Here is a 24,380-nt window from a genome sequence, read left to right as displayed (position 1 = left end):
CTTCCGTGACGTACTCATCGTTATCTCTGTCACAAACATCACATTCTTCTTTTTAAAAAAAATCAAAAAAGAAAAGAAACTGTAAGTAATGTGTACATATACGAAATTATCCCTTAAAATTTTCTAAATGAGCTTATTTTTAAAACTGGATCCGCGAGGTCTTCAGATTAGAAGACCTCGCGGATCCAGTTTTGGTCGCTGTTCTAGCCAATACTCGGTCATATGTATATGGTCCCCCCACCCCCGAAGATTTTTTTTCACGAATTTACCTTCATTTGGCTGACCAGTGAGTATGATGGTTCAACAGATGAATCACAGGTGGCTTTATTTATTTCTTTGTTAGCAGAGAGATATTTTTAAGCAGGTGTTATGAGTTCACCTAATGGCCTACAGGTGGCGTGTTGATCACGCTTCTTACATTTCAGCATTGGAAAGAGAGAAAGAGAACCCGTTTCATGTCCAAAATGTTCAGAGCTTTTCTTGTCTCTCTCATATTTTAGTGCGATTTAATTTAAGAATGGTCCTTTAATGATTTAAAAATTAAATCGTTTTTACAATTCGTAACCATAATAAATGCTTTTATTTCTCTAAATGTTATATTAACGCATATTAAAATACATAAAATAAGATTTATGCATGAAATTAATTCAGACATTTTGATTAATATTTAGATTTGCTTTTCAGAATATTCAGATAATAATTAACTAATTTTCGGTCTAAACTGTAGATGAATAATCAGAATTCAAGTTTAATTTCTTGGCTACTTTTTTTAAGTGTCCTTTATTAGTACAAAGTGGAAAAATACGGAAGATTTTTCACTGATTAATCTTTATTTTATTTATTTTATTTTTTAAATAGCAGTTTAATGAATGTGACAAACGACGCTATATTAGTCAAACACATTTGTTTGAAAATTAAAGAAAAGTATGAAAATGACTGAAGAGCAAGTTAGTACAAGCAGACAGCGATAGAAAGTGTACAGTTACAAAAATAAAGGATATCCTTATTAAAAGCGTGGTTCATTGTTTTAAGAACTATTCCAATAAATGGTGTCTGAAAAACAAACTGAGAGTATTAGCAACTGAATGCGTTTTTAATCATCGAAAAGTTTTTAGAAATTAAAACACACACACACACACACACACACACACACACACACACACACACACACACACACACACACACACACACACACACACACACACACACACACACACACACACACACACACACACACACACACACACACACACACACACACACACACACACACACACACACACAATCGTCTTCATTTAATGAATGAGAATCAAAGAGTCGAATTGAGTCCAGAGGATAACTCTATAACTGCACTTAAAATATTCTAGAACTGTGAAGTTAAGTATTTGAGAATCAACTTAAATACAAAATTCCCCAAAATTAATTGGAGTAACCTTTAAGACAAAATTATTTTATTTTATTTCTTTATTATTATTTTATTTTTTTGAAATCAATAGGCAGCTAATTCCACTTTTAATTGTCACCGGTAGTTGAGTTCAAGGTCACCAATGAGTTGAAGACTTTGGGGAGAGAGTACGGTAAATAACTACCCCATCTCTCTCAGTCCTAACTAGCATTATTATCTGAAATGAAAAGAAAAAGCCTAGAAAACGTTCCTCTTGTCAGGAACTAGAAATAAATTTCTAAGTCCTTTTGGTTGCCAAAATCATGGAACCGAAAATGTTGTCACAAGACTGCATAGGTACACAAGTAATTTTCATTAAACTTTTATGTAAGTAAATCTCTTACGTTGATTATCTTAATGAGAGTTATTAATCACAAATAACGTTTAATATAAAAATAAGATAAATTAGTAAGAAATAGGTACCAACATATTATACTTCCCACACCAAAAAATAATTAATTATAAAATATCTGACGATAATTTTTTGTAATAACAGTATTATTTCATTCATGATTCTATAATTCTTATTACAGGAGATTATTAAAAATGGCAATAATGAATTAACATTGAAAATTATTCAGATTTAGGGATATAGTATCTAATTTTTATACAGTCTGGTCAATGTATATTTCATAAACCTCCTGACATTGTCTTCTACTTTGTGGTAGATGACTTCGTGAATATTTTCTTCGACAGCAAAATGAAGTTTATCCTTGGATTCTGCCAGTTGTTTCAGAAGTTGAGTTTTAACCTTGATACGCAAATCAGCCAGTTGAAATATAGCTAGCGATGCTCTTTTACGCTTACCCGATCTTTCCCAAATAATAATCTTTAGTAAAAGTGGATCCAAGAATGCATTCACTTCTCCTGTGTGTTGAACACCATTGATGATGGTCTTCAGGTAATATTTCGCGCGCAGATGTCTCCATTCCAACCATGCTGTAATCTTTCGCGATCCTTGCTGGGGCTCATCTACATGTGGAGTATCAGCAATGCCGATTTGAGCAAGACCATACAACTCTCCTTTAACGAAAACAAGAGTTCCACTATATTCGAGACCTTTCACTTTTTCATGGATCGAAATAGCCTCTGGAGTCAAGGTTAGCGGATCGAATTCTCGAGAATGTAGAAGGAGGTTAGTTTTGGTCAGAAGAGATTTTACGATGGCCACTCCGGAAGTGCTGTCCGGTTGCGATTCGTTAGATATCCGCTTGAAACTTTTTATATTATCGGAGTTCTGATTCCGGATTTTGTGTTCAGCAATCCTAGCATCTGAAATAAAGAACAGAATTTGTTATTCATGAATTTTAAATTGAAAATGCTTAACAGAGAACATTCCAGTAAATCAATCAATAAACAAAAAAGAGAAGAATGTAGATTTATTTCTAATTACCTGGCATGAAACGATAAACCAACAGACTATTTCGCTGTTTTGGACAAACTGCGAAGCCATCTAAGGTCATTGCTAAGCGACTATGTTGAGATTCTCAAATCGATTTGTCCATATTGAGAATAATCAAATATAGAAATGGAATGCAAATATAAGGGTGCATACACACCTGTAATTGGTTTTACTTTTACCTAGAATAGTTAAAATGATTTAAATCAGTAGTTTCCATTACGTCTAAGAGTGGGGGGGGACACCAGTCTCCTTGTCTTATCATCAGAATGGTGGGAGGGTTAACTTTGGTTTAAATATGTTGGCATTATCTAATGTTTGATTTCCAAGATATACTTGACAAAACGATCCCAACTCCTATCTAACTCCCAACGATCGTTGGGAGTTCGACCTAGCAGAGATCATAAACCAATCAGTTCACAACAGCGTTGGTTCCTACAGTGCATGTGTTGTATTAAGACAAGTGTATGTGTCTTACACAAGTATCTGGAAAATTCTATGCAACATTCTGCATTTCAACCCATTCAGGATAACCCTGACACAGGAGTTGGGCATGCTGGACTTCGAAAGTCGAATGACATTCGCTTGGACATACCTTGCTCGAGTAGAGTTGGATGCTGCATGGCCGTGGACGATTTTGTGGGAAGATGAGGCTCATGTCCCTTGAACGGAGCTGTGAATACCTGCAATTGCCGGGTGTGGGCTACGCAAATCTCGGACACATTAAAAAAAATTCCTTTGCATTCACCCAAAGTTATTGTCTGGTGCAGATTTACAGCTTCGATTATCATTGGACCATTCTTCTTTGAGGACATTCGCCAGTCCGGTCCTGTGACCTGCTCAGCTACTGCCAAGAGGTATAGCGATATGATAAAACATTTCTGTTTTGTAACAGATACAGCAGTGCTTGTGCACGGATTCGGTTATTTTCATGAAGGATGGGCCCTCCAGACATCGGTCGATCCGTACAAGAAGGTCTTCGAGAATATTTTACATTAGCCAGAGTGATCAGCGTGCTTTTCCCACCATATGGCTGCCTCGTTCATCTAATCTGACACCCTTTGACTACTTCTGGCTGTGGGGACTTCTTAAAGACAGGAGTTATCGAGATTATTCTGATAATTTGCTAGCGTTGAGAGACAGCATAACGTAGAATGTGCACTACATCACTCCCGACCAGCTGCGTTTGTGGCATACGGGGAAGGAGAGCACATTGAACAGTACAGCCCGTACATGGCTAATGGAAGTGAGTAGTAGGGTAGGCACTTCTGACCAGATCAAGATCAAGATAAGACAAGGAATCGTTACGTGATTGGTTGTTCATTTGATGACGTCATGAGTTTGGAATGTTTGGAATTTCCCTGGGGATTTATGTGTCAATGGCTTCAGTTCTTGTGTTTTGGTTCGCATATGGAATTATGATGATGGTAGAGATAAGGATTCGTGTCGTGATTGGTGGGACACATTTAACTAGATCAAGATAAGATAAGGAATCATGATGTGGATGTTTGTTGTTATGAGATGTAGATAAGTGATAACATTTGTTAGTTGTAAATAAGTGATGTTGTTTTGAATGGAAAAGAAAGATATTAGTGGATAAGGATTCATGGCGTGATTGGTGGGATACTATGAACAAAATAGTGGTAGGGTGAATGGGGAAGCGATGTCAGTGTCATGGATGTGTTATGAATTGTAGATAAGTAAATGGTTTGCGTATGGCATTGTGGGTGATGGTAGAGATAAGATAGAGTTTGGAATGTTTGGAATTTTGTAGGACCCCCCCCATCTGTCAGGGACATCATGTGGTGTGTTTGGTTCGCATATAGCATTGTGGGGTTTTTTTTTTTTTTTGATAAGAAATCATGATGTTATGTGTTTGGAAATTTCGGGGGAACATATGTGCCTGTGACATAACCTGATGCTTTGGTTTGCCTATGAAATTGTGGGCGATGTTTTTGAGATGAGATATCTTGGAATTTTCCCAATGTGACAAACACCCACATTGTCATCAAGTTTTGTGTTTGGTTGACTATAGATGGCAGTACTAATTTTCCAATACAGTTTGGGGTATTACTTTCCTGTTAAAAGACTATGAGAATTCTTAGAGTATAGCAATCTAGTGGCAGCAGCGTTTAGGATTTTCTGAATAATTTAATTATATGCTGGTGTCCCTCAAACATGCACTTTTTTTCTCATATACATAACTCATCCAAATATTTAGATTTGTCTACATTTAATATCTTAAATTTCATTATTTTTCTAATTAACGATATATTTTTTTACAAAATTTTGGCTATGGGTATTTTTTTACCTTACAGTCAAAAGAAAAACTAAACGACATTTAAAAAATAAATTAAAATAAATGGACAGTTAAATGGATTACAAAACCTTAATTTTCTTATTAGAAATTCTAATGATAATATAAATTACTTAGTCTTTCCAGAATGGCTCTTCTAAATGCGAATATTCCAAAAAAGATATTCCAAAATAGTTGAATTTTATATCCACAGCACAATACACACGCTCACAGAAATATTGTTCTATTTACAGAACTATATTTCTGTAAATAACTAGAAAATCTAGTTGACTAGATCCTTTCAATTTCCAGCCGTTTGGTATAACTGTGTGTGAATTTTTTTTTCCCCACAGTGTGAAAGACTAATTTTCATTAGTGTTTCTTGAAGCTTAGTCATTAATTTCTGGACTTAGTTTTTGGTCCCCTTTCAGTTCCCATGGTGACTAAGTGATTTTAGCATTCACAGGAGTTTTGCAGTAAAGGCAATAATTTTCCATTAACTCAGCATGTATTTTCATGATTAATGTGGTTCGTTTATTTCCTACATTCATGGTGGCTCAATCTGTTTTTTTCCCCCATGGTAGCTCAATGTGTATTGTCATGGGTAATATCAGCCAGCAACCGTATTCGCCAAATTGTTGTCTACTTGTGAACGTTTCTGACGGAGGAGGGGGGGGGGAATTGGAATTCTCCTGGTCTTACTTGAGGGTTTGATAATACTTTCCACACGACAATCGAAACATCACCCTTTTCATGACTCTTATCCTCCCTTTGATGTTTTGCGTGGTATTATCAGTTTGGGGTTTGAGTATGTCAATGAAATGTTTATAGATAAATCAAACATTGTCAATAGGTAGCATTAGACAATTTTCTAAAATAATTAATTACAGGATATTAGTTTCCCCAGTTTTTTTTTCTTTTCTACACCAACCTTTTTTAAGAGTTTGGTAACGTGATGGGTTAAAATATTTACAGTCTCTCAGTAAAATAACCAAATTCTAACAGTTGTACTTTAAGTACAACTGTTTTTCTAGTATGGAAAATTTTCTAGTCTGGAATAGTCTGTTGGAGGTATCGACATATATAAAAAAATAAATTGTCACTTTTCAAGTGAAATATTCTCCACTAAAATTCTGGCTATTAATTTAATACCCGTTTCCTTTTGATTCCAAGAGTTGACACAGTTTCTTGAAATATTTGAGGGCTTGCATAAACAAATAAGGCTTTTAATTCACTGAGTGGATTTTCAAAAAAAAAGTCTCTGGTTAGTTTGTGGCAAGAAATTTCTTAAGAAAAAAAATTCACTTGTACTTTATTCATTTCAAAAGACAATTACATTATTAGCGTTCACATCTGTCTTTTTTTTTCTTTTTTCGTTCTCCTAATGGAATAGCATGTGTTGTCAAGTTTTGAAAAAAAATGTATGGCCCCTAGTCCTCCCACTACCAGTACTATTCTCAAAAATATCTTCAGAATTAATCTTATAGAAACCCTTCAGTAATTTGAATGTCTCAATCACATCACCCCTTTTCCACCTATCAACCAATTTCTGCAGCCCAAAAATATTCAACTTGTTCTCATAAGGTTCATTCCATAGTCCTGCTATTATCTTGGTCACTTGTCTCTGGATCCTCTCCACCTCCTCCCCATCAAGAAGAAACCCTGGCATCCATATCTGGGCACAGTAGTCTAGATGGGGTCTTATCAATCAGCAAGCAAGTGATTTGATGAACTGATTTTCACTTTTGCGATGTGTCCCCTAAACTTCAACTCCCCATCCACCAACACTCCCAAATCCCTGGCCTCGTCAATCTCCTGGAGTACAGTTCCACTAATGTGATATACTGCTGCTAATCTTTTCACTCCAAAATGCATAACCTTACACTCTGTCACATTAAATTGACATCCATTCTCCTTAGCGCAGTCCTCCAAACTATCCAAATCATCCTGCAAAATTCTGTCATCCTAAGCATTCACTATTGCTCTACCCAACTTTGCATCACCAGCAAACAGATGCACAGTTCCTCTCAGATCCTTTCCTATATCGTTAATGAACAAATTAAACAGTAGTGGTCCAAGAACAGAACTCTGCGGCACACCACTAGTCACAGGCCGTCTTTTGGACTCTACTCCCGAATAAACCACTCTCTGATAGCTCTCCATCAACTATCCTCCTATCCATCTCACCAACCCTATATCCATTCTCATATGCTGCAGTTTACTGATTAGAATTCCACGTGGTATTCTATCAAAGGCTTTAGCAACGTCCAGTAGTATCACTGTAAACCCGTTACCCTTATCCAGTTCAGCCGTCACTGTATTATAGAACGTGAGCAAGTTACTGAGGCATGATCTAACCTTCACAAAACAATGCTGTTCCTCATACAGTATCCCGTTATCATCTATCCATTCTTGTATTTTTTTCTTGACTACTTTCTCCAAAACCTTGACAACAGCTCTTGATATGATGATCGGTCGGTAATTTGCAACAGCAGTCTTGGAACCTCCTTTATGCAGAGGAACTATTTTCCCCTCTTTCCACCCCCTTGGGACTAACCCAGACCCAAGACTCAAATCAAACAAAATGGTCAAAGGCACTGACAATTCTTTAGCCGCTTCTCGTATGACAGGAGATAGTATACTATCCAATCCCACAGATGTATTGACATTGAGGTTTTGTAATAGACTATTCATCTCCACTTCATTCACCACAATTCCCGTATAATCTGTGGGTTCTTTCATTCCTGCAATGTCACCACCTGGTTGTATACTCTTGGAAAGTCCTCGCTCAGTAATTCTACTATATCAACTGATTCGGTTACCTCCCTAACCATCGGCATTCTTTAAAATCAATCTGACGTATACATTTTTTCTTTTACTTGCAACATATCGAAAAAACTGTTTGGGATTCTCTTTAGCCTGCCTGGCTAATGTTCTTTCATAATCCGCTTTTTACTTTTCTTACCACAGTTGTTACCCTTCTGGCCTGGGCTTGATACCGTTTATGTGCCTGCAGGTTTACAGGTCGCGACGTTTGACTGATGTATGCCAATTATTTGTCAACCGATTTACCACTCCTGTGAGGAAAAATAAAAAGCGATACAGTCTGGAAAAAACCATGCACTGTAGATATACTTGCATCATTTATAATTTTGGACTAATGGTTTAACTGAAACGACTCAACACATTTTAACAGCGATCTTAACCACCACATCTCATTAAATTCCATTAAGCCATAAAATAATTATTAGTAGTAGTAGTAACATTTCGAAACGTTTCGCTTATCATCATCGAATTCCGGCCATGTATCCTCAAGGGGTGTACAGGCTATGATAGTCATCATCATCATCATGCGTATCAAGGATTTAGGCCTAGCATGGCCTTTTCCGACCTTAGAAGTCATCGTTGAATCGTTTAAGAGGACGTCCTGGATTTCTTTTTCCTAATGGCTTGTACTTTAAGGCTTGTTTTGGTAATCTTTCTGTTTTCATTCTTTGAACGTGTTCCATCCATTTCTGTTTATATTTTTTAATTTTTTTCTATTACTGGTTCTTGGTTTAATTCTTTCATAATATCTTCGTTTCTTTTGTGATCAAATAGGGTATACTTTGCAGTTTTTCTCATAAACTTCATTTCTGCTGTTGTTAATCTTTGTTTGTCTTTTTGTTTTATTGTCCAGATTTCGCTTCCATACATTAAGACCGGTAGGGTTAATGTATTGTATACTTTTAGCCTGGTTTGTTCTTGAACTAGGTTTGGTTTAAATATAGAGTTAATTACACCTGTTATTTTTAAATATTTTGCAATTTTTACGTTTATATCTTTTTCATTTTCATATGTGATCATACATCCTAGGTAGTTAAATGAATTCACCTGTTCTGAGATCTTGTTATCTATTACTATTTTAGTTGTTGCTGGATTTTGTCCTTTAAAGGCCATAGTTTTTGATTTTTCTGTTGATATTATCATACCATAATCTTTTGATATCTATGTTGGATATCTATCTATTGGCTATGAAAAAGTACTACATGAAAAATTTACATCATTACTAACTTCCTATCTACAATTTTCCTCCAAATCAGTCAGTTACTTGTCAAGACTCCAACATTATCAGATCTTATATTTCTATCGTCTAAAGCAGTTCTTTACTGTATCAATCCACCTATATCTTGGTCTTCCTATGGGTTTTTCCTGCCAACCTGGCAGAGAACACTTGTTTTGCTAATCTTTCCTCTCCCATTCTGTTTAAGTGGCCATACCACCTGAGATTCGCTTTGCTAACACATTCCTGGATGCTGACAATGTCAAGTTCTTTCCTAATACCCTCATTTTTAATATGATATTGCCATTGATGCCATCTGTTCACGCCTATAATCTTTCTCAGAACTCTCATATCTGCGGTCTCTAGTCTTTGGTCAAGTGTTTTACTTCTTACCCAGCTCTCAGATCCATAAGTTAAAACTGGTTTGAACACTGTCTTGTATACAGCTAATTTAGTGTTTCGACTAATTTCTCTCTTATTCCATATGAATTTATTCAATTGACTTCCTACCATACCATCTTTGTTGATTTTGTTGTCTATTTCCATATTTAATTTACCATCTTCACTAATAATCGTGCCTAAGTAGATGAAATGTTTTATTTGTTCCACAGGTTTTGCATTCACAACGCAGTTGACATTTTCAGTGATTCTGCTTATTTTCATTGTCTTTGTCTTTCTAATGATGACTTTCATACCATATCTATTACAACAGTTATTCTATTTAGTCAGGGACTCTTGCAGACTTGTAGTGGATTTATTTAGAAGTATAACATTGTCCGCATAAAGCAAAGAGCTGACATTAACATCTCCAATTCTGATATCATGTTTAATACCACTTTCCTTCATAATTTGATCCATATAGATAATGAATAACAGAGGGGATAATGTACATCCTTGTCTGACACCAGATTTAACATTAAACAATCTTCCTGTAGTTTCTTCAATTCTAACTGCTGACTTACAACTCAAATAAAGACTAAGTATTGCTTGATATGATGCCCCATTGACACCATATAACTGTATTATTGAAAATTTTCTCTCTTGGCACCTTGTCATATGCCTTTTCTAGATCTACAAAACCGTACAGATCTTTGTTATATTCCCATGATTTCTCCACTTCCACTACGTTTCGCTTATAAAACTCCTAATTATAGCAAAGAAACAACAACAAAAATATTATCATTGAAAATCCTATTTGCATAAAGATCAAATTATGACAAAATAAAATAAGAATCTTTCAAGGCCGGTATTATCCATAGGACGTGCGTTCACAAATGACAGTAAGTCACAACTAACATGGCAGTTTGACTAAATATACATCATGCAGCAAATCCTTTAATTGTTTACACACAATGCGACTTTAAAATGGTAGAGGATTTTTGATATTTTCGTTGCTTTTGCGAGAATCATCACGATGTCTCTGACTTGTTTACGCTCTTGCTTCAAATAACTATTGAGTGGTGGGTGTGAAATAGGAGGAATGCTTCGAAAGTTGTAGCGCGCTTACGACACATTGAACCTATTTTTTATTCACTCTAAACATGTAATTTTGCAGTCGCAAACAGTCCGATTGAAAACAACATTGAAACGATTCCGTAAATATTAATCACTTTTCTAAATATCAGCTCATTAAATTCCATTTTAGCCAGTGAAGAATTAATACCATTAATACAATTCAAATCATTTTGTCCAAGTCTATTTTACTAATAAAAGACATCCGATTGATCGCACCAGTGTGGATTTATGAATATATACCATTTCCAACTTCCCTTTTCCCTTGCAAATAGCTTGATTGAAAAACAAATTGAGAAATGACCCGACAATTAAACTTCTAAGTGAAAAATAAAAATAAAAAAATAAAAAATCACGAAGGGTGAGTTAGCCGATCTCAAAATACACGCAAGTATATTTTTTCCCCTCCGATAATTTTGGGTTTCATTACGAAAAATGGACAAACTAGCCTGAGAACAAACTGTGAAATTTAAAAATAGACATCGGGGTCCGTGATCCGCCTCTAAAGAGCCACGAGTTGAAGGTACTGGTTTTAAGATAGTATAAATAATAATAATAATAATAGAATAAAATATCAGAAATCTCTCTAGAGTTAATATTGGGAACCTGGACTTAGGGGCCCTAAAATATCAGACTCTCACAACAGAAAGGTACCTGGAACTGGGGGACGAACTGAGAGCTGCGCATAAGAACCAGTACTTTCCCATATAACTATAATCGGCCAAGCAACTTAATCATTTTAACTGGCGACAATATAAATTCTCTCTGAAATTTTAGCAATAATACTATAATAGCAGATAAAACAACAGTATTACCGAGAAAGGAGATATTGAAATTTTCGAACCATCTTCTAAAATGAACCTATCGAAAAGATCGAATTGTCTTTCGTTAACCCTAATACAATGCATATTGAAGAAGCAATAATCAGAAAGCGAACAAATACATTTAACAGATATGCGATAATGATACCTCATGGCCTCAGTTCTTTCAAAGAAGATTCTACAGAATACGATGCAATAGCACCAGTAAAGTTTCGTAAATGTTAATAAATTCATTAATAATGACTAGTATTACAATACTGTACTGTATTAAAATCCTGGCAGAGCAGTTGTGAAAATACCTTGTTATGAAAGAAAACAGTCATTCGCTTATTGTTAGTGGGAGAAAAAAATAATTAGATCGTCGTATGAGTAAATTTTGGTGATGAAAAAAAAAAAAAAAAAACAGCAGAAAGAGAAGAGTCATATGATCAAAACATTACAAAAGAGAGGTAAGATCAGAAGTATACTTTAAAAAATATAACTCTAAACATGCACAGAAGTCAACATACTTCCTGGTGTCAAGATAATCCACGCGTTATAAATATATTTTACCTTTTATTTATCGAATGAGATAGCATCACATTTTGAAGGCGTATGTATATGTGCACATCGAATGCTAAACAGTTCGCTCGCTGAGTCAGAATTTAATTAACATTCATAGCTTGCTTCATGTTCAGTTCATAGATAACTTTTTGTTACAAACGATTTTCGGTATCTAATTATAATTGCAAAAACTATAGTCTCGTGTCGTCTGCCAGAGCTTGGCCTCTAGAGTTTATTTTTTTTGCTTTCACCTTCCAGTTAGGATATATAATTTCAATGCCAGGCACGTGTAGAGGATTATTTACTAGGAAAGGGGAAAACTAAGCTTCATGGAGAATAAAAACGATAAGGAAAAACTTAAAATAGCATTACATTATATTATGCAAAATTTTTTAAACACATTATTATTATTAAAACTTTAAAATGTGAACTATTCATTTATTTGTATATATGTATTATAAATATTTGTTTAATATTTCAAAACAAATGAGAAACATTGATTTATGTGTATAATAATAAAATTCTAATTTACATTTTAAATGCAATATTTTTTTCAGTATGAAGAAGCCAAGCCTGCTAACAAGACAAATATTAACCTATCAAAGCAGTGATGTTAATCTAATTGGGCATGCAGTAGAAACTTGATATGTCCATAATCAAGAAAAATAGGAGGAATTTTATACAAAATCAAGAAAAATAGGAGGAATTTTATACAAAATATTTCATTTTTTGTAGCTACTTACTTTATAAACTTCAAGAGATTGTTTCTTTTGAACTTAAATACACGAAATAGTTGTAGAGGGATGTTATGCTGGGTTCAATATATTATTATTATTATTTTTTTTTTTTTTACTTCATTTTCGAATCTCATCATTTATTGGCTGTATTTTTTTTTTTTTTTACTATTTTCTCTGATTTTTGTGTTTTTAATTTTTTTGATATTGTTATTTCTTCAATTTTTTGAATTTTTGAATGCTTTCATCATTACTGTTTTATTTGTTCACCTAAGTTTTCTTGTTTCTGCATGTATTTCTGTTGCATGGTACTGGTGTGATAGTTCTTTTATAGATTCTTATTTCTGTTTATTTACAGAGGACATCGTACTAGTACTTCATTTTGTGTAATACAGTATTTTCTTCTATTCCTAAGTATTGCGTCATATTAACTTGTTCAATACTTTTTTTTCCCTTTTTGATTTTGAATTAACATTTTGTGAATTCTCTCTGCAGTGTCTTTGTAGTTCAACTCAACCAGAATTTTCGATCGTTTTAATGTTGTTCGGCTTTATGTCATTTAGTAGTTGTTAAAAAAAAAAAAAAGATAAACTTTGCTGTCCTCTTATCTATTAGTCTCATACACATCCTGAGTATCATGTTGTTACATTTTATTATTTTTTTGTTTGGATTCATAAGTAGCCTCATTTAAAATGTGCGCGCGCGCGCGCGCGCGCGTGTGTGTGTGTGTGTGAGAGAGAGAGAGAGAGAGTGATCGCATTGAGTAATGAATGTCTCCTTAAGTATAGTAGGTAAAGAAAGGTTAGCTGAGTTGATTAGTTTGTTTTCGCCTTAATTGCCTAGACAGGATGTCGGGAGAGACAATAATTGAGAGCCATTGCATGATAAATTGTAATTTCGAAGAATTAGTTCTGTGAATCTTTAATGACTCTATGAGACAATATAATTTTCTTAGTATAATTTCAATAATAAAAAAAAAAGGAAAATAAAAAGGAAACGTCCATTTCTAATGAATATATTAGTAGATTGCTTGGGTATTACTTCCGGTAGTAATGGTACAGAATTCAAGGTTTTTGCATGTATAGGCAATATACTTTTCAGTGCTTCTTTTAAATTTATCAACTTAATAACTGTTTGTTAGTTAGATATAGCATTGAATAAAGTTTACGACTTTAGAGTTATTATACTATTATAATTTTAGTTTATATTATATTTATATTTTGTTTAAAGGGAGACATTCAGTTCTATGCGGATGATGCATAGTTGGAATAGTTGTCACTGCAAAAAGATTTGGATAAGCTGGCGCTATAGACAAAATGGGGGACTTCATTGTCGACAAGTGTACGTTTTGCACTTCGGGCTATGAAGATAGAATGCCATGTATTATATTAGCAGATATATTCTACAAGAGGTAGAAGAAGAATGGGATTTTGAGGGCAGATGATTTTGAATAGGGACTGAAATTAAAAAGACATACAAAAAAAAAAAAAAAGGCAGTGAGGACAACACAGGGGATTTCTGGAATAATGAAAAGGTCGCTACTGAGTCGGGACAAAGAAGTTGTGGCAATTATATAAGGTGTTGATACTACAGACTACTGTGAGTAGTTCGTTCTTTTGGATTTAAAGGAGATAAAGAAACACTAGAAAGAGTAAAGGAGGATAGTTAAGAGGAATTCAGGAATATCGATTCAGAAAGCAGATTAAGGGACTGTTGGGCTGCAAAGTTTGTCAGTTAGGCGAAAACAGGGGATATGACAGACATAATTCGGTGAGGAGAGGAGGTTATAGGATAAATGCAGGGAGGTTTTTTCAGTACATGGTAGTAGGGGAAAGAATTATAAGATATTAAAGCAATTGGTGTCAAGTCATCAGTCTCAATCAGTCATGAAGATACTTCACGAGCAAACTTGACTTGTTCAAATTAGACTCAAAAAAGTCTCCTGGTCCTGATGGCATTCCTCCAATTGTTTTGAAGAACACCAGAGCTTATTTCTATCCTATGTTGCCTGTATATAACTCTCTTACTCCACTGATATCTATTCTACAGCCTGGAATTGGCCTATATCCAACCCATTCAAAAAAAAAAAAAAAAAAAAGGACGAGAAATCCCTGCCGTCTAACTACCGCCCTATCTCACTCACCTCAGTTCTATCTACTAAAGCAGTAGAGAGAGAACGATCAACACTCAGCTCCTACACCACCTCGAAGCACCCAGCTAATAAACGACACCTCTCACATTTAGAGTGGGGGGGGCCCTAAGAGTTCCCTCAGAATGCTTCACTCAATACAGAGGAGAGCAATTAGACTGATTAATAACACATCTCATACCAACTCACACCTTCGCACAGGCATTTGGTCTCTGCAGTTTGTGTAGTCTATAAATATTTAAATGGGAAATGTTCATATGAAATAGCATCAATAATTCACCCACTCAGTGCTAAGCCCGTTGGAACACGTACAGCTGCTGTCCAATATCCTTTCCAGTATACCTTGAAACCTACAGAACCAGTTTCTTTTCCTTCTCCTTCATCTCTGCAACTGCTGTACTGTGGAACAGTCTTCCCCTAATGTATTTCCCAAGGAATACAATATACAGGCTTTTAAACCAAATGTACACAAGTTCCTCCTTTCCCAACCCACTACCCATGCACAGTACTACCGTACTATAGGTCGATTAACTAACTTCTCATGTATGGGCGCAACATTAAATAATAATAATAATAATAATAATAATAATAATAATAATAATAATAATAATAATAATAATAAACAACTTCATTTGCTTATACTTGGATAAAGTGGATAAAGGACTAAACAAGAATATAATTTCTTGGCACATCTAATTTACTTTGTAATCGCGTGAAGAAACTTTCAACATAAGGGAAAGAACAAGAAAAACAAGAGATCATTCGTGGAAGATGAATAAGTATCAGGTCATCAGGAGAGCCAGGAAAAGATTTTTCTCGTGGAAAGTGAGAATATGTTGCTTGAGAGATTGATGAGTGCAACATCAGTGATTGAATTTAAGGAGATATGTGACGTAGACGGATCTTTCTTGAAAGTTGTTATTTAGGCAATTAGTGTGCAGTGATTTTCATACTTTTTACTATGGCGGAATCCCTAAAGCATTTTACTATACCGAGGAACGAACGAACGAACACACACACACACACACACACACACACACACACACACACACACACACACACACACACACACACACACACACACACACACACACACACACACACACACACAGAGAGAGAGAGAGAGAGAGAGAGAGAGAGAGAGAGAGATTGTGCTTCACGCAATATAAAATACAATTTTTATTCGTGTATAATTCTTGCAGAAACTCAGTTTGGGAATCCCTAGTGTAAAGAATTATATAACCGATGTTAAGTGTGTATGTGGGGGGGGGGGGTTTCCCGTGACGACGTCTGGTCCCTAGAGAAGTGCCATCTCATCTTTCCCTTAACGTGATAGTCAATAGTCTTTCATATATTGACTTTATGCAAACCTAATTAATTCTGTCTGCATAATCTCTTATGTCTGTCAACTGCCTGCATTCTTGTGTGTTTGTCTTGAGACCTGCTAACTCATCTTCGGTTAAAAAAAGCCCTACGAAAGGTTCTTCCCTTTCGCAACGGGATTCGAACCCAGGTCTTTCTATTCAAAGGGCATTATCTATATCGACTGTGATACGGAGATTCTTTGGGTTCCAGTGCAGCAACAACAATAAGTTAAAATTATTATAAATGTAACTAACTTGTTAAACGACGGTACTACAAATTTAACCTACATTATGAAATGAAAATAATATCATGATCTTTTGAAGTCTGGTGCGGTTGACTGTTAACTAAATTGGCTACGTGGAAATACACAATTAAAATATTTCTTAAACTACATCTTTCATAAGCTAGCTTTTTATGTCGACCCACCCAAGAAAGACTAGAAACCAATGTCCGTCTCCACCATCAACTATAGAGAACCGTCACTATCATCATTTCCTACACCAACGCCATCTAATGCCCACCACCACTACTAGTATTTTTGTCTGTAAAGTGCGTGTGTTCCCAAGGCCGATTTGTCTGTATGCGGGACAGTTCCCTCTTTAAGATGTTTCTTGTCATTATTTTGAGATAGGAAAGGTCGTCCTATCCTGATATTATTCAGCCTTTCCTAGGCCTGTCTTTAAACACTTTAACTGTTGAAAATATTTGAACTGTGTAGGATGACACACACACCCATGTACCAAGAGCCATAGCAGACCTTAGTGTTTTATTATCATTTTTTTATTGTTTCCTGGGGGAAGAGGAAGCAGAAAGCGCTTAAGGAACATACATTATTGTTTCATTAATATAACCGCTATATTTTTTTTACTTATAAAATGTATTAATTTAAGTCACCATTATAATCAAACCAGACCTTGTGCACGCTAATACGCAAGGCAGTTAATTACGTCCAAACCAAAATGAAACAGGCGATTTGCTAGCAGACTATTGCTAAAAGTAATTACCAATATTGCTTTTATATCGCTCTCACTGTTATTATTCCATTGAATGTTTTGCCCACCCTAGCATAGAAATAGAATATTCCTATTAACAAAATAGTAATAACAACAGGATAATAATATTACAGTGACTCTCACAACAAAAACGGTCTGACTCACGGGTAGTTTTATTTTTTTACATCCTAAGTGTAAATCTCATTAAATCTGGTGTAATCAATGTGATCCGCATCAATAAAAAGTTGCCAACTCCCATGTCCTAACATATACATATATACTGTAATATTAATGATATTTCTCTTTATACCACAAAATATTAGATCGTGTTACTCTTATAAAAGTTTCTAATACAGACAGCCGATAAGAACTGTACAAATTACTGCAAGCAGTATTGGCTACTATGATGCCATCATGCGAGGGTTAGGGTGAAAGCTTTACTTCAAGATATCAAGAACCCCGTAAGTCATTTGATAACGAGGATGTCCTATGATATGAAAGACTTTAGTTTGAATCCCATCCAGGACGTGAAGAATCTTTCTAAGGGCTTTTTAACTGAGGATGAATTAGCCAGTCTCATACCTAGATGGTTAGGTTTCCCTTTTCGGAATCCGTCACGTTTTTCGTCCTTCAAAACAGAAGAACTAAGTAGAGCACACCAGCCTCCGTTCTTTGGCAGTGATTCCAAACAACCCGACCCATCTCAAGAAATCATTCAAAAGACTAGTTAGTCATTTGCATCCGATGTGGTCGCAGTGCTGTTAGGATGTCACGTTTTCAGAATTTAGCGAGAGGTGATTTGCTTAACATTCAAATGTATGTGAGTTCATATATAATATAAATCGGGACAGGAAAACCAAATAATCAAACATAATCCGAGTAAAACGAGATATTTGATTTCATAAACATTCGGATAGAATCTAGGATAACATAAAAATATGGGGATATCTAGAGATTGGAGATTGTCTAGAAAGTTGCTTTCGATATATGCAGGGATATTTGATCATTATGCACCAAGGCTTTCAGGACAAGCTGTGCTCATATGACCTTCTAGAGCCAAGCGATTGCCAGCATAGATCTTTCTCTTGCTATTTTCCATACATATACCAATAATCTTCTCAATGAGTGATTACCAAACATATTCCTAGTTTAGAAAAGTACTTTGCAGTCCTTCTCCTTTTGGAAGTACGCAAAGTGAAAAACCAAGAAAACTTCAAGAATATCTACTCTACTCTTCAAGAATATCGTTTCCAAATACTGATCTTCACACTATTATCTAATAAAAGAAAGACAAACGGTCAAATTCGATCCCTTTAAAACTTAATCCTGATTTATTTATCATAAAAAATAAAGAATCCATCCCCACCCTAATCTGTTCTATTTAACCGAACTCATGTCTCCGGTTTAGAAAAGATTTCTTTTAATAACAAACCTTCCGGTTTGTCCGAACATAAATATACCATATCTGTGGCTCCCCAGGCAACCAAAAAGGTTGAACTTTCTTCATCTTCGCTTTGGAGATGATCCTACCCACCAGAACAATTGCTTGTTCTCTACACAAACTTCCTGAGTGGAAGTCATAATATAGTGTAGTGAATGAATTACACCGTTTGTATTATGGGATGAAAAACTCTAATAATAATAATAATAATAATAATAATAATAAACAGAAAAAAAACATGCGCCTCCGTATGAGAGACTAGCTAATTTCTATTTACTTATAAAAAAGTAAAAAAAAAAAAAAAATTCTAAAGAAATAATCAAAGTCTAGAATCGAAACCAGATCTTTTCTAACCAAAGGAAAGTGATATGAATTTATACAGCGACGGCTGACACAAGTTACGCGGATACTTTTGAAACCAAATTTAAAAACAAATAAAGAAAAAAGGAATCTTACAACGCCTTTTCATTCCCCGAAAGTGGTCATTCGTTTAGTTTTTTAAAAATCAGCAAGTTGCTAGTCTCTACTTTTCACCATCACTGAGGTCGAGTGCAATCATCACGTCGCACTAGATAGGAGGTGATGTTCCTAATCCTAACGAATAATTATTTATTTATATGTACGCTGTGGTGTGTATCTACAAATTAAGCTCGTGCAATTGTGTCATCACTAACAAGACAGAATTAACTTATTGTAACCGATTTTGGATTCAGCTTTTTAAAAAAAAAAAGAACAAAGGTGGATTGAGAAATTCTGCTTAGTTATGTTACTGGAATTAATTTCTGTAGGGGTGATGTCCTTCAGCATTAATTTGGATTCCATTTGTGAAAACAATTGTTATTTAACCTGAAAGTAATGTTAAAAAAAACAACAAAACATGCACACTGCATTTTATTGACTAAGCGACCAAGTTAACAAATACGTGGAACAGAAAAATAACAAATAATACTGTCGAGTACAGTTTAAAACAAATCTTAAAATGTTATGTGCCAAAAACGTATTGCAGGAAAACTGGTTGCCACGATTGCATTTTCTTTGTTTTTAAATGTCATGCGCATGGCTAGAAGTTTGAAATTTGTTGTTTCTGGAGCTTCATTATTTCGAAGTAAACCCTAGCTTCACAATTATTAAAACCATTATTCTTTCATTAACATTCCCCTTCTCTCATTTAATCAGACCTCAGATATCCAAACATCCCTACTGCTGAATCCGGTATGAGAAATTTCATCTCTTAATTAAAAAAGCTTTTTGTTTCCTTCCAAGTAACCAACCGTTTCAAGTTTCCCTTCTGTATTGTCCATATCAGAGACAAAAAAAAAGTTTATTCTTTCTTTAATGCGTTTTAAACATTTTTGCTTTTTCAGGAGAACACGTTTAAAATTTCCAATTTCATCAGAGTTATATTTGTAACCTTATGGTTGCTTACAGTTTTTTTTTTTTTTTTTGCTTATGTGATGTTGCTTGAAAGGTGCATACGCATCAAAATTAAATTTTTACTGCGCATACTCACGAATATGACACTTTTACCCTCTTTGTACCCACTTCAGATATTTTAAATACTTCGTTGTGGAATGAAGCAGACAGCAATCTATAGAATACACGGGGGGGGGGGTCTAGAGTAGTGTGAAAACAAAACAAAAACATTCAAGTTGAATACGTGCAAATAACAAAAATAGGTATGAGAATAAGGCTAGCCATTCTGTTCTGTTGAATTTGGTTTTCAATGCCAGCAAAACATAGTGTAGGGCTGTGTGTGTGTGTGTGTGTGTGTGTGTGTGTGTGTGTGTGTGTGTGTGTGTGTGTGTGTGTGTGTGTGTGTGTGTGTGTGTGTGTGTGTGTGTGTGTGTGTGTGTGTGTGTGTGTGTGATGTAATATTACGCGCGTAATATTCGAACAAGTAAATACTTTCAAATACCTGGGATGCGACTTACCATATAAAGGTGAAATAGATATAGACATTAAAATATCAAATTTTGTTAAAGTAAACGGCATAATAAACAATATATTTAAGCCATTCCTAGTACAAAAGCACACCACGCGTACTCTCTAAACCAACTTTACGCGTATATGGAAGTGAAACATGGACCATAAAAAAAAAGAAGAATGAAAAACGGGTTCAAACAGCAGAAATGAAAATTTTCAGAAAAACGGGTGGATATACTAAGTGGGACCATAAAACAAACGAAGAAAATGTACAATCCCTGAATATAAAACAATTTAACTGCTATATAAGTAAATATAAACAAAAACAACTGAATGGACAATGGTAGACTGCCGAAAATTACTATAAGGAGATCAAATAAATGGGGAAAAGAATTGGAAGACCAAGAAAGCAATGCATGAGACCGGAACAGGCCGCTAGGCCTAAAATCCATAAAAAGAAGAAGCGATTCCAAGTTCGTTTGTATTTGCGATTACATTCCCAAATTCGTGTCCTTCATTTTCAATGAAATAATTTTTTTTTTTATATATAGTTTTTCATCATTTTATTTGCAATGATTTCCAAACAGAAATTGTCGGAGTATTATACAGGGTGTCCCAAAATTCACGCAAGATTTAAATTTAGCGCCATTTGTGCGGTAAAGTGTTGCCAACGAGAAAAAAAAGACAGCGTGACAGCTGACAGACAGTTCAGGGTTATTAAAAATGGAGCGCTACACGAAAGAACAACGCATTTTCATTGTTGAGCAATATTTTAAAAATAATGAAGGTTTGGCAGCTACAGTTCGCAATTTTCGTACAAAATATGGTCGGAATAGTGATTTAACTTCATCAACTGTGAAAAGATTAATTAAAAAATTCAAGGAAACTGGATCAATTAGTGATCTTATACACTCTGGCCGTCCTTCAACAAGTCGTTCAAAGAAAACATCGAAGCAGTTCGTGAGAGTGTTGCTGAGAGTCAAAGAACATCAATTCGGCACCATGGTCTTGAATTGGACATTTCGAGAAGCTCTCTACAGCGTATTCTCACGAAAGATTTGCATCTTTATGCTTACAAAGTTCAATTGACACAAGAACTGAAGCCACACACACAGCGAAGAGAGTTCGTTGAATGGATTATGGAACAACAACAAGTGGATGCTTATTTTTCGAACAAAATCATCTTCAGAGATGAGGCTCATTTTCATCTTGATGGCTTCGTTAATCGACAAAATTGTCACATTTGGGGTTCAGAAAATCCACGAGTGATTCTTGAGAAACAAATGCATCCATAACGTGTCACTGTTTGGTGCGGATTTTGGGCTGGAGGTATCATCGGTCCATTCTTCTTCGAAAATGCGGCTGGTAAGGCAATAACAGTTAATGGAGCTCGCTATCGCGACATGATAATCCATTTTTTTTTTTTGTGCCTAAATTTTGCAAGATATGGATGTGAACGATATGTGGTTTCAACAAGACGGTGCCACATGCCATACAGCCCGAGAAACAATTCAATGACTGGAAGAGTCATTTCCTGGTCGTGTAATTTCCCGTTTTGGTGATCAGAATTGGCCGCCCAGATCATGTGACTTAATGCCGTTGGACTTTGGGGGGGGGGGGGTTGCAGTCTAAGGTTTATGCCAACAAGCCCACGACCACCCACGCTTTGAAGGAGGAAATTGCGCGCTGTATCAACGAAATTCAGCCACATTTATGCAAAACGGTCATGGAAAATTTCGACAAAAGAGTGCGTATGTGCCAGCAAAGCCGTGGAGGCCATTTACCCGATATGCTATTCCATGCATAACCCTATACTGTACACTTTATGAATCAATAAGAAATTACAATTTTTAATTAAAAACCTGTGTTTTCTATCAAAATTACTTCTTGCGTGAATTTTGGGACACTCTGTATAATATTATGACTTATAGATTCGAGCTCTTACTTCAGAAAAGGATATTAAGACTAGAAATTAACATTTCTAGATGCAATCTTATTATTTTTTGTGAATATAAATTATCACGTGAACATAATTTATATGTGCTGTTTTTGGAAGAGCAATATTACATTTAGATACAAGTAAGTGTGTGTGTGGGGGGGGAGGCACTGCATTGCTATTTTAGCTTTTCGCACTTCATGTAGCAGAAACTTCATAATTATAAACAATAACAAATGAGTTATGTTTACTAACCGCTTGCGTCGTATCGTTTGTCAATTTTTCTAATGGGGTGGGGGAGTGGGAGGAGGATCTAAGATGGAAACTAAGTTTCAAAAATGTTAGTTAATATAAAGAAAAAAAAAAAACAACTATATATGATGTACACAAACTAGTTCATACAGTTTTGAACTACAATACTGAGTCAAAATTCAGATGGAAGGATGGCAATAAAGTCCTATGAAGTAATATCCTGTAAATATCATTATCCATTTAACATCCAAGCCTCTGTAGCTTAGGAGGGTCTAGGTTCGATTCGTGCCTAGGAAGGGAAAAACCTTTGATAGGGCTGTTAAGCGAAGGTCTCATACGATGGTGGCAGGTTTTTTTTCGAAAACTGAGATTTTTCATCTCCCAAACAAGCAAACTGGCTAGAAGAACATACGCAATTGACAGTCATAATACTATGCAGAGAAGATTAACCGCCCCACTATGAGATCGTTCATTAGGTTTCAGAGAAGCCAAGTTAGTTGGCCGTGATAGGCCTAAAGAAATTCAAACTCCAATTTTGAATTCCCAACTTCATACTTCAGATTTAAAAAGTATCCCAGTGGCTGTACTTGCATCAAAATCATAACATTCCTATCTAATGATTTTATTTTTTGACATTCTATATACAATTAAAATTTACTGTAGTGTAATATATAGTTACCGAATATCTTTAATATTAACCAAGACAAACAAAGAAAATACTAAGGGAAAAATATATTATCATTATTATTATACTTATTATATTAGTAAACTTCAAATATTATCCAAATAACACCAGCCCTATAACTTACCGTTTTGACCGACAGTTTCATGTAACATCAGTGCTGCGATAAAAGCAAGAGATACCGCTCTACTAACTCCTTTCATTTCGGCAGAAATGGTGGCGTTTGCAACGTAACCGAAGATCGCGATAGACTTGTCTGCTTGACAGCAATATCATAGTCGCATTTAATAAGTTTCCTCTCTCTCCCAATTTCGGTTACGTCAGTATGCTATAATGGTCATTCACAGCTTACAGCGAACGGAAAGGCTAGCCTTGTTGATTTCCGGTATGACGTAAAAAAAAAAAAGAGGAACGCCAGGATAGTGGGAATATCCGGAACATATCGGTTAACTTCGAGGAAAAGGTCAATGAAAACTAACAAAAACCAGCGAACATATGGAACTAATTGAAAAAGAAAAAAAATATATATATATATAAAAAAAGACGTTATTTATCCAAAGCTACCAGACGAAAACGACAGCCCTAGTGTGTGCTAGCTTAAAAATAAAATTTCGAATAACAAGCACTGTTGTATTTACTTAACTCTTTAATATGCACTTCAACAAAATGTATTCTTATTTATATTTCATATAATTAACTTAAATATCTTATTTATATGTATTTATATTTCGATTAATTTTATATCTATTATATCCGATATCTACTTTGTTTATTATGTACACTATTTATGAAATACAATTCTTTATTTTGTATTTCGACTGGCAATGAATTTTCAATTACAACACATCC

General features: G+C 35.1%; 1 protein-coding gene across 1 annotated transcript; it reads right to left on the bottom strand.

Moving 5' to 3' along the window:
* Positions 1-1,200: 1,200 nt before the first annotated feature.
* Positions 1,201-23,835, bottom strand: LOC150105908 (uncharacterized). Its single transcript, XM_090393669.1, has 2 exons — positions 23,659-23,835; positions 1,201-2,716 (listed from the first exon to the last, which is right to left on the bottom strand). The coding sequence occupies exons 1-2, from the start codon at positions 23,732-23,734 to the stop codon at positions 2,043-2,045; spliced, it is 750 nt and encodes a 249-aa protein (XP_090249795.1). The 5' UTR covers positions 23,735-23,835; the 3' UTR covers positions 1,201-2,042.
* Between the last annotated feature and the right edge of the window lie 545 nt (positions 23,836-24,380).

The sequence above is a fragment of the Typopeltis vanoorti genome, chromosome 6 (assembly GCF_054136105.1).
Source record: "Typopeltis vanoorti isolate ZY-2024b chromosome 6, IOZ_Tvanoo_1.0, whole genome shotgun sequence".
Taxonomy (NCBI): Eukaryota; Metazoa; Arthropoda; class Arachnida; order Uropygi; family Thelyphonidae; genus Typopeltis; species Typopeltis vanoorti.
The sequence above is the reverse complement of the archived record's forward strand: the minus strand, read 5'-3'. Positions and strand labels throughout refer to the sequence as shown.

Excerpts from the sequence above, each read along its gene's own strand:
- LOC150105908 (XM_090393669.1), bottom strand. The coding sequence starts at position 23,734 with ATGAAAGGAGTTAGTAGAGCGGTATCTCTTGCTTTTATCGCAGCACTG. Across the intron at positions 2,717-23,658 it reads TGAAACTGTCGGTCAAAACG|ATGCTAGGATTGCTGAACAC; the intron begins GTAAGTTATAGG and ends TCTTTATTTCAG.